At 34.5% G+C, this 12,235-nt stretch overlaps 2 protein-coding genes across 2 annotated transcripts in view; both read right to left on the bottom strand.

Annotated features, from left to right (window-relative positions):
• Window positions 1-3,087: 3,087 nt before the first annotated feature.
• Window positions 3,088-6,519, bottom strand: LOC128248738 (G-protein coupled receptor Mth2-like). Its single transcript, XM_052970791.1, has one exon. The coding sequence runs from the start codon at window positions 6,319-6,321 to the stop codon at window positions 4,363-4,365; it is 1,959 nt and encodes a 652-aa protein (XP_052826751.1). The 5' UTR covers window positions 6,322-6,519; the 3' UTR covers window positions 3,088-4,362.
• A 2,542-nt stretch (window positions 6,520-9,061) lies between these two features.
• The window catches only part of LOC128248762 (uncharacterized), a 31,898-nt gene continuing 28,724 nt past the window's right edge, over window positions 9,062-12,235 (bottom strand). The window contains exon 6 of the mRNA XM_052970928.1: window positions 9,062-10,769. Coding sequence (XP_052826888.1) covers window positions 9,062-10,769 — 1,708 coding nt within the window. The remainder of the gene's footprint in view (window positions 10,770-12,235) is intronic.

Below are 12,235 nucleotides of genomic sequence, written 5' to 3'. Positions count from 1 at the left end.
TATAATATAGATTTAATCAAAAGATTAAATGTGATACTTAAAATGTATGTGGCACCAGAATTTGGTAGGGTAAAAACCAAAAACGAGATCAAGAGATTTGGTGAATAAAATTTGAAGAAAAGCAACAAAAATGTATTAGGTTATAGCAGTACGTACGTTTCGTACAAACTTCATTTATTTATGTAGTGAGAACACCACATAAGATGTGCAATGAAAATGTACTCCTCAGCTGCATAATGGAAGTTCATTTCAGAAAGTGATTTTTCAAATGTGTGCAAATACAAGAGTAGGAGATGAAGAAAATACCATCTTGACTGGGCTGTTAATCAACAGCCTAGAATTATTGAAACAAAATTTCATTAGTTCTTGTTAATTTTTCATGAGGTTTTCACAAGTTAAATAAATTTGCATTTTATTCCCGTGGCTATAAAGTTATTATAGGCTGCTGTATAATGCAACATGGCAAGTAATTCATAACGGTAATTCATGAAATATAACAAATTGCATAATGCATATCACTGATATTTAATAAGACGTGCAAAACTCTCTCTCTAAAACAGAATAATTCATTATTAAATATAACAAGATGTGTAATATTAACAATGGTGAAATGTAAGAAAACCTGTAAGGAAATGTTATCGAATATAAATAATTACGTAATTCAGGGCGTCTCATACTGATGGAACATACTTTATTTGTAATATTTATAATTTATTTATATTACCAGATTGAGTCAAAAGTTTTTTTCTGATTTTCTGTGTTGATTTTTGGCGACTTATATCTTCATGTTACATCATTAATTTGATACAACTTGTTATCCAATCGCTGCTGAATAGTTTATTCTTGTTTTCAATATATAGTATACAAACATTAATTGCTTATTCTTTATTTCACACCTTTGATAATAAGTGGTGAAAAAATTGCAATTAGAGCCATTTACGCTATCTGTGGAGAAAAGGACTGAGTGCAAGGACAAATTCAACAGAAATTAATGAACTGTCAACGAAGGTGTGGGATCAAAATTTCAAGGAAGGTGACACCAGCCTCAAAGGAAAACTAAGGTCAAGGAATCTTCTGATATGGAAAATGTGGCCTTGCTTGAAATGGTTAAACAACAGACAAGCACAAGCTCGTACATTGTTGGTAGAACCTGATCATTCGTAAAGCACAATCAACTGACACCTCCATAAGCTCGAGAAGTTGTGGAGAAGTTCCTCATGAACTTACCAATGACCAGTCTCAACAACGTGAGAACATTTGCAAACAACTGTTGGAGAATCCTTTAAATGTCCGTTTTTGGCGACGAGTTGTATCTGGGGATGAAAAATGGATCTATTTTCGCAATCCTAATAACAGAAATACGTAGCAGCGTTGAAGCCAGGCTTCAGAACCTGTTGTCAAATAAGGGTGGTTTGAATAGAAGGTCATGTTATGTGTTTGGTGGAATTTGAAGGGGTTGTTGCATTTTGAGCTTGTCTCAGATGGTCATGCTGTGAACATTAATTTTCATGCTCATAAACTGCAGCGAGTATACGATGCTTCAAAAGCCTGCTACTGGCATTAGTCAATCGAAGACGCGCATCCCTACAGCATGACAATATCTCGGCATACACTGCCAATGGGACTAAGCACAAACTTGAGAAACTTGTGCTGCCTCATCTTGCCTATAGTCCAGACCTTGCACCATCTGATTACCACCTTCTCCAAGCTATGACCCATTTCCTGCACAGTCGGAGGTTTAACAATGTAGGTAAGTTTGAAAACGTATGCGGGGAGTTTTTTTGCCTCTGAACCAGCCAAATGGTGTAAGCGTGGAATTGAGCTTCTAGCACAACGATGACAATAGAATATGATGGGATATATTTTGATGAATAAACACTTTCTATATACAATCTGTTTGAACTATTAACCAAAGCTTTAAATTAAAAAAAACCTTTTGATTCAACCTGGTAGATTTGCGTGTTCCAGTCCCAGTTGTGTATAAGATGTTTCCCATTATTATGAGACACCTCAAAGTGATCTGGTAGAATCGTTAGTACGCCGGACAAAATGCTTAGAAGCATTTTTTTCCGAGTTCAAATACCGTTGAGATCGGCTTTGTTTTTCATGCTTACGGAGTCTATAAATAAGTACCAGTCAAGTGCTGGGTTCAATGTAATCAATTAGCTCTACTTCACCCCAAATTTCAGGCCTTGTGCCTTTGGTGGAAAAGTTTATTGAGACACCCTGCATAAACTGCAAATGAGCATGACATGAAAGGTAAGCAACCTCATCATGTAATGTAATAAAACTTGCAGTTAATGGAACCGAACATATAAAACAACAACTCTAATAATAAAAGCAGACATATTTAACAATACATGTAATATTGACTTCAAATTTAGGAACAAAGCTTGTCGTCTTAGGATGCGCATTAATAGTGATTTCAAATTTTGGTGCAAGGCCATTAAATTCGAGGGAAGGGTAAGTCGATTACATTAACCTCAGTGCTCAACTGGTACTTGTTTTATCGACCCCGAAAAGATGAAAGGCAAAGTCGACCTCGGCGGAATATGAACTCAGAACGTAAAAACGGACGAAATGCCGCTTAGCATTTTGCTCGGAGTGCTAATGATTTTTCCAGCTCGTCGCCTTAGGATACACATTAATAATCCCTTCTACTATAGGCACAAGGCCTGATATTTGTGGGAGAGGGATAATCGATTATATCGACCCTAGTACTCAGCTGGTACTTATTTTATCAACCCCGAAAGGATGAAAAGACAAAGTCGACTTCGGCGGAATCTGAACTCAGAATGTATAGACAGACGAAATGACGCTAAGCATTTTACCCGGAGTGCTACCGATTCTTCCAGCTCGTCGCCTAAGGATGTGCGTTAATAATAATAATGTAGTGTAACTAATTGCATGAAGTATAGTTCCATAAAATATAATATTTATATCATACAGTCTGCTATGGAATTTAATCATTCAATGTAGGCACTGAAGAATTAGAAATAGTAGTGTAATATAAAATGTCAAGTAAGGTGCAAAGTTCTTTGATGTTGGAAGGAAAGAAAAGTATGTAGTCATGCAAAAGAGACACGCATGATATTGAGGCATAATACATATAATTATTTAGAGTAGTAGTAATTAACGAATGGAATATGATATCTCACGATATAGAAGCAGTCATGAATTGTACAAATTCCCATCACGCAATTTATCACGCATCTAAACGTAACAGATGCACAATGGGAACGTTTGAAATAGATTTAGTTTAGTTATAGTTTGAAAAATCATGGGTCAATACAAGATAGAAGATATTTTAAGTTAGTTCGTCCCCAAATGAAACCAGTTTCTTAAAATAGATGATGTAAAACCCTATTGTTTTTCTTTTACTTTCCTCCTGTCAAATTTATTTTAAGCAGAATGTTTACAGAAAAGTTGGATATTCATCACGCAACGGCTATTTTACCATTCTCATTCTCATATTCCAAACAAGAAAAATCTTGTCAATACACATTATCATCGCCCTCCTTAGATTTTGCTATATTTATTACATGTAATGTTCACAGCATATTCGAAATTTGTCCTGCAAACATTGTAGTTTGATAACAACGAGACAGTTGACTCCGGAGAATGTAAAGTTCTGCTGTCTTTTATTTCATTTCAGTTCAAATTTACCTTGAGGACTCATACAAGAATATTGGACATTCCATTATGTACGGCAAGTTCACTGTACTTGTTCTGTCATATTTCCGAGATAACAAAAATTCTTAACGATGCAGACGACATTTAGTCTCATTGGATTCTGATATAAATATTACATGTGATGTGAAAAGAATGGTTTCAAGCCAACAAGCGAATGCTTGAGAATGTACATGTCAGCCACGTAGGTGAATTTTTCTGAACGAGATCTATGATGAAAGTGATCGAAGATGTATTTATCCAGAATATGAAAAATATTTGAAAACTTATAGATATTCAACATTATCTAATTGTTGAAATGTTATTAATCCCCATGAGAAAACAAAAGTACTGAAGTCGATTTAAAAATCGTTGGCAATAGATACATTCTGAAAAAGCTTGCTGGAGAGGGTGACAATCTGAGATTGGTGAAAGTGTGTAGTGAGAGGAAACTCTGTTTCAGTTTCTAATACGAAAGCTCGTTGAAGGATATCAAGAACGTCATCAAAATCTGCATTCTAATTATAATACTTAACGCTTATAAGGTTATCATAAACATAAATTAGTCTGAGATAGAATGCAGTAAGTGGTGTTAGAGACTTTTACAGTGTAGTTTATAGAATGTAGCATTACAATAGGTTGTGTACTGTGGTAGAATGTCTGTTGTCTAGAATATTTCTGGAGAAGTTTCAATTATTTTAGTGACGTTTCATTTTGAATATTGGTCGAGTTTGTTTCAGTAATCGTCGAAACATCAGCGTTTGAGGATTCGACATATTTTCGCATTTTAAGAAACATACGTAGAAAACTGCGGCAGACGATCCTTGTTAAGAGAAACGACAAAGAAATGAATAAACCGACGAAAGAGTTTAAAATGCAAAATAGTAGAGAAAATTCGTCAATCTTCGTAAACGTATAAAGGAATGCGAACATCCATGTTAAACCCATGATGAAGCATAATTTTATGTAAATAAAGAACACCTTTTTGTTTTGCTTTGATAAATATTTTGAAGAAAGTTTGTAGGCCAAATATAATTCTCTAATAGTGATGCTATACGCTATAATATTGAGGCATAATATAATGATAACAGGGATTGCCAAGAACCAAAGCAAACTGTTCACGTTTGTAATCCAGCAAATACCAATTCCATATTCTGGAGAAAGTCCATGATTTCCAGGTGTGTACTCAAATATCAGTGACACTGATACTATTACAAGTGGACAGATCCAAGCATATAAGGAATATAATACAAGTCTTTTAGTATCCTTTTCTGAACTCCGGAGTTGTGTAAGTCTTGAGAAAGTGTGCCAGGCATCAAATGACATGACGTTCATCCAAAAGAAAGTCGCTAGAAAGGAATAATGCATTGCAACAGCTAAAGACTTACACAGCACTGTAGATGTAGTGAATTGTGGTGAGATAAGTAAGAGAAGATCAGCGACAAACAGTGCTGATGAAAGACTAATGAGTAATTTACCTGGTAAGGTACGGAGATCAGGTATACAGAGATAAACTAGAATAGTAACTGCTAGAGCAGGAACAGAGATTGCTAGTCCCACTAATGTGATATAGCTCTCAATTTCGGAATATTTTGATATTTCATTGTTATCATTCTTTACACAGATACTTAAACCATCTTCATCAATACTGAATTCTGATTGATTGAGCCAACGTTGGGTAGTATTTAAATAGAGAAGACCATCACCAGTGATATGATATTCGGAGTCCTTTAATCTCGTCGCTGTACAATTTAAGATAGGGTGATAAAAATCCGCGCGACAACGCATTGTGTTTTTATCGTAATTGGTGTATTTTGGACAAAATGGCAATTTCTTTTCAATTACAGTACCGCCTTTCAGTTCTTTAATGATTAAATATTTGGCATTATAATAAAAAATGATAGTTAAGGAAGGCAAACTTGAAAAATCAAATTTTTTGTTGTCAGTATTATTGCAACATATAATGCCTTCATTAGTATAGCTATTAGCTAATATACATTGGTCCTTTCCTCTATGGTTCTTACTTGCTAAATTTAGACAGTGATGTTCTAATGTTTCATTTAATATATGAGGCGAGCATTTAGGAACACTTGGAATGCAAGGAACCAGATACGGCTTTAAATTATCAGGAGGAGCGTACCGTTTGTCACATTTACCATTTTCAATCATATTCATTATATTGGCAGGGTTTATATTTACTGTATTTTTGCAGTCATAAACTGTCTCCCATAATATATATTTTTCCGAGTGGCACAGACCGCAATGTCGGTTCCTATAAAGTCTTTTAGTTGTTTCACCGAACACAGGAGTATTGTCCGGGCTATCGTTGTTTTTAAGATATTCACATCCGGTTATATGACTTGTATCACTGTGATTTGATGGACAGCGATCAAAGATATAATATGCTTCGTTCTGAACAAGGCTGCAACTATAATATATTGATGGATCGAAATATTTGGACTCATCAGTTTTCTGTTGATTTTCATTACAGCAGCATCTATCATACATATGACAGTGTTGTCCAAGAGAGCAAAATTCACAGTCCGTCGTACGTAAGCAGTTTAGTAGGGAATTTGATGTTAGAATGATGTTATTCATAAATATAGTGATAAGAAATAAAATAGAAAAGTAATATTTTAAGACGATTTCCATTCGGAACTGAAAATGTTGAAGCAACAAACTTGAAGAAATCCAGGATATATACTGATATCAATTCGTTGATGAATTTTACTAGAATGGCGTAATATGAATAGGTCAAAATTGAAAATGCCTCCAATGTATTTATGTTTTTGAATATAAGCAAACAAGAATGAGCTATAGCTTAAGAGTAAGTTGTTTTGTGTTATATAGTTTTCGTAGTTATACCTGCAATAGAAGAAATAAAGATATTTTACTAATAATATTCAATAATCAAACGATGCAAGGAATTGCTTATAACAATTTGATAATATTATTTCTTTATATTTTGAACTCGTATTATTTTGTCATATTTTTACTTGTTTTAGCCATCGGAGTGCAACTTTATTGGGACACGGCAGTGAAGGTTTTAATGGAACAAATCGAACACAGTAATGTTTCTATATTTGGTACTTTTCCTATCGGCATCTTACTAATGAAACTCTAAGTTGCGAAGACGAAAACAAACTAACAGCAAATGTGAAACTGAGTTGGGACACATACAAACACAGACACCTGCAGCCACTCCACACTCCCATATGGCGTAATTTAGGAAATCTTTTTATAACAGGACATTATATGTTTGTATTGACGTAATATCTGGTCATCCCATAAATAATACGATTTTTAAAATATTTCTTTTATTTTTCAGAATTAAGATAAACAAAGTTCTTTTTCAATCTAAAATATACTCTCTTTCATTTTCTACAATGGTATTTCAACCATCTTGTCAATTTGCAAGACCCCTCTTCCAAAATTTACTTGTGTATGCCGAAAAATACTCATGTACTTTCCTGACCTCGTCTACAGAATTCATATTTTTCAGTCCAATTGATTTTGAAGAGTGTGAAATAAATGATAATCAGATGGGGGCAATGTCCAGTGAATATAGTGGGTGGGGCATCGTTTCTCATTCAAACTGTTCCAGCCTGTGGAATTTCGTTCTCGCTGTATGTGGCCGAGCATTATCCTGATAGAAGAGCACCTTCCATCTTGAAACCAAAGATGGTCATTTTTCTTCTAGCACTGATTTGAATGACTGGTTAAATGACCAAATCCAAGCTTCTCTGCTAGTTTTTCAACAGTTACGATGGGATTTTGTTCCACCAGGTTTGCAGAACTCCGTCGTCGAGCTCTACAGATGTTCTAGGACAAGGCTCGTCTTCTAGTCTGTAGTTTCCGGCTCGGAATTTCTGGAACCACTGTTGACAAGGTTTATTCTTATTGTCTGATCCCCAAATACTGCATTAATATTCCTCGCACTTACCGTTGCGTTGTTGCCTTTATTGAACTCATAAAGCAAAATATGCCGAATATGCTCCTTTGTCACTTCCATTATAGCTTCGAAGAAATAACTGTTAAAATCGAACTGCACTCTTCAAAACATGCACTGAGAATAAGGACAAAGTAAAATTACTACTTGGTTTTATAGCAAGTTGATGCAGGTAGTTCATCCTGTTCACCTACGAATAATTCGCATTATTTATGGGATTACCCAGTATAATCTGATTGGTAATGTGACGCATTTTGCAATGTCACCAGTACACAAAATATTACTGGACTTTTATTGTATCAAGTCGTGTATTGAAAGAAGTAATTTAATATGAATAATACATCATATATCATTTCAATAAATATAATCAGTTATGGAATATAAGATGAGATGTGAGCAGTCGTGTCATATACATGCTGTTTCTCTATATATTACAAATAACACGATCTTGAGGGTCATATTTGGAAGGCTATAATCTGCAACACTAGAAAATTTGGAAGCATAAAATTTCCATGTGAGCCAAATTTGTTTTCTACGGTGTTTATGATAGAAATGAAAATGTATTGCTTACCGCGTATACACGAAATATTTTAGAGAGAACAAATAGTTAATGTGAATGTTGAAATGTGTTTTGTAAATATGTAGTTGGAAAACATCGTAGTTGAATATATAACACAAGAGCAATTGAAACAACTGATACCGGAACAAAGACATAGAGACCCTCTCAGACATAGAGAAACATCTCTTGCTTTCTTTTATTTCCTTCTTCATAAATTTACCTCGAGAAAGACTCTTGGAAAAATGTTGGATATTTCATTAGGTACGGCAAGTTTACTGTGCTCGCTCTGTCAATATTTTCTACATAACAAAAATCTTGGCGAATCAGACCACCTCCAATCTCATTGGATTCTACTATAAGTATGTGATGTGAAGAGAATGGTTTCATGAAGACAGACCAAATTTAGGCAAATAAGTGAATTCTTTTCCAATCGAGATCTATGGAGAGTGATCAAAGACGCATATATTCGGAATTCGAAAAGCATTTGAAATGTTATAGGAATTCAGTGTTATCCAATTATTGAAACATTTATTAGCCTTTAAAAGAAACTCAAAATACTGAAGTCGGTTAAAAGCTTGTTGACAATAAATAAAACCACAAAATGTCCCCTGGAGTAGATAAGAAGCTGAGATTGATGGAACTGTGTTTCAGTTCTTAATATGAAAGCCCGTTGAAGGATATCAGTGACGCCCTCACAGTCTGCATTTTATTATAATTCTTAACGTTTATATCATTATCATAAATGTAAAGTAGTCTGATACAAAATGCAGCAAGTGTTGTGACGTTACAGGCCTTACAGTGTAGTTTATAGAACGCAGCGTTACTAAAGGTTGTGTACTGTGGTAGAATATCTGTTGTCTAGAATATTTCTGGAAAAATTTCTATTATTTTAGTGACGTATCATGTTGGGTATAGGTCGACATTGTTTCATTAATTGTCGAAACATCAGCATTTGAGGAATTGACAAATTTTCGTATTTTAAGAAACATATGTAGAAAACTGCGGCAGACGATCCTTGTTAAGAGAAATGACAAAGAAATGAGTAAACCGACGAAAGAGTTTAAGATGCAAAATAGTAGAGAAAATTCGTCAATCTTCGTAAACGTATAAAGGAATCCGAGCATCCACGTTAAACCCATGATGAAGCTTAATTTTATGTAAATAAGGAACACCTTTTTGTTTCGTTTTGATAAATATTTCGAAGAAAGTTTGCTGACCAAATACAACTCTCTAATAGTGATGCTATACGCTATAATATTCAGACATAAAATAATGATTACAGGGATTGCGAAGAACCAAAGCAAACTGTTCACGTTTGTAATCCAGCAAATACCAATTCCATATTCTGGAGAAAGTCCATGATTTCCAGGTGTGTACTCAAATATCAGTGACACTGATACTATTACAAGTGGACAGATCCAAGCATATAAGGAATATAATACAAGTCTTTTGGTATCCTTTTCTGAACTCCGAAGTTGTGTAATCCCTGAGAAAGTGTGCCAGGCATCAAATGACATGACATTCGTCCAGAAGAAAGTCGCTAAAAACGCATAATGCATTACAACAGCTAAAGACTTACACAGCACTGTAGATGTAGTGACTTTTGTTGAGATAAGAAAGAGAAGATCAGCTACAAACAGTGCTGATGAAAGACTAATGAGTAATTTACCTGGTAAGGTACGGAGATCAGGTATACAGAGATAAACTAGAATAGTAACTGCTAGAGCAGGAACAGAGATTGCTAGTCCCACTAATGTGATATAGCTCTCAATTTCGGAATATTTTGATATTTCATTGTTATCATTCTTTACACAGATACTTAAACCATCTTCATCAACACTGAATTCTGATTGATTGAGCCAACGTTGGGTAGTATTTAAATAGAGAAGGCCATCACTAGTGATATGATATTCGGAGTCCTTTAATCTCGTCGCTGTACAATTTAAGATAGGGTGATAAAAATTCGTGCGACAACGCATTGTGTTTTTATCGTAATTGGTGTATTTTGGACAAAATGGCAATTTCGCATTAGTTTCAGTACCGTCTTTTTCAGCTTTAATAATTAAATATTTGATATTATAATTAAAAATTATAGTTAATGGAAATCTCTTTTGACTCGGTGCTGTACTGGTTGATACACTGCAACATAAGATGTCTCGATCAGTATAATCATTAGACGATGTACATTGTGGCTTTTCGAAAGTTGGACATTGATATTTAAATGTTTTATTTAATATATGAGGCGAGCATTTATTAACACTGGGTATGCAAGGAACCAGATAAGGTTTTAAATCATCCGGAGGAGCTTTGCGTTTGTTACATTTACCATTTTCAATCATATTCATTAAATTGGCACGATTTATATTTACTGTTTTAACGCAGTCATAAACAATATTCCATAATATATATTTCTCCGTGTGACACAAAGCACAATATCGGTTCCTGTAGAGTCTTTTAGTTGTTTCACCGAACACAAGAATATTGTCTAGACTATCATTGTTTTTCGGATATTCACATCTGGTCACATGACTTATATCACTGTAATTTGATGGACAGCGGTCAAAGATATAATATCTTTTTGTCTGAACAAGGCTACAATTATAATATATTGATGGATCGAAATATTTGGACTCCACAGTTTTCTGTTGATCTTCATTACAACAGCATCTTTTGTATACATGACAGTGTTTTTCAAATGAGCAAAATTCACAATCCGTAGTATTGAAACATTTTAAGGTAGAACTTGAAGTTAGAATGGCGTGATTCATAAGGATAAGAAATAAAATAGAAAAGTAATGTTTTAAGATAATTTCCATTTGAAACTGAATATGTTGAAGCAGCAAGATTGAAGAAATTCAAGAGATATATTTGATATCTATTTGTTGATGAATTTTACTGCAATGTAGTAATATGAATAGGTCAAAATTGAAAATGCTTTCAATATATTGAAGACATAATAAATCAGTTTTAAGTATTTGAATGTAACCAAAATTCGGAACATAGAACAACGGTATGTTGACTTTGTATATGTATATATGCACTAGCTTTTGTAGTTGTACCTGCAATAGAAGAAATGAAGATATTTTACCCTCAGTAATTAGTAATGAATTTGCTTAAGCAAATGTGTATTACAATTCGGTGACTGTAATCTTTTTTTTAAAGACATTTCATTAGCGTTTTTAAATTCATTTACTTGCATCAATCATTGCAATTCTGTCACACTGGCGTACACCCTTAAACGGTTTTCTCTGTCTGTAACTAGTTATATTGTTATTTTTTGACGAGTCGCCAATTTGTATGTAAACAAATCAACACAAGTTGTGAAATCGTGGAGGAGCATTCACATACGCACGCACGCACACACACACACACTCACACACACATACACACATGCATATATACAGTATACATCTTGTGCTTTCACACAGTTTCCTCTTACCAATTTCAATCACAAAGCAATCTTTGACCTGAAATCACAATGGGAGACGCTTGCCCGGCACTGGACCATGATCTTTATGGATTCAAAGCGAATGTCTTAATCTGCACAGCCGATTCTGCGCATGTGGTAAAGGAAAACGAGTTTAAGTTATGATTTTATAAATGAGAATGACAGCTCAACGAACGTATCTCTGTCTGATTGTGTGGTTTAACAATTTAGAGGTAAATGTGGTGTATAGTCGATCTTATCCAGTCTACCTCGCATCATTCGATGGGATAGAAAGCCAATTCAGCGCAATGATATTTCTCAATTCCTTACTTTGCACAAAGTAAGGAATTGAGAAATATCATTACAGATCAAAATATAACTCTCAGTAAGAGACAACCTAAAAACTTGAAAAAACTATTAACAAAGGCAAGGTTTGACCTCAGCAACAAAAATCAAACATTCACTGTATCCAAATGCAATGATAGCCGATGCGGCACATGCCGATCAATCCATACCGGCCCATATATGAACACAAAAACAGGGAAAATATTCACCAATGCGAACATGAACTGCAAAAGTAGAAATCTAATCTACTGCATCAAATGCCCTAATTGTGAAGAATTGTACGTTG

The sequence above is a fragment of the Octopus bimaculoides genome, chromosome 9, assembly GCF_001194135.2.
Source record: "Octopus bimaculoides isolate UCB-OBI-ISO-001 chromosome 9, ASM119413v2, whole genome shotgun sequence".
Taxonomy (NCBI): Eukaryota; Metazoa; Mollusca; class Cephalopoda; order Octopoda; family Octopodidae; genus Octopus; species Octopus bimaculoides.
This window is presented reverse-complemented; position numbering and strand designations above follow the sequence as displayed.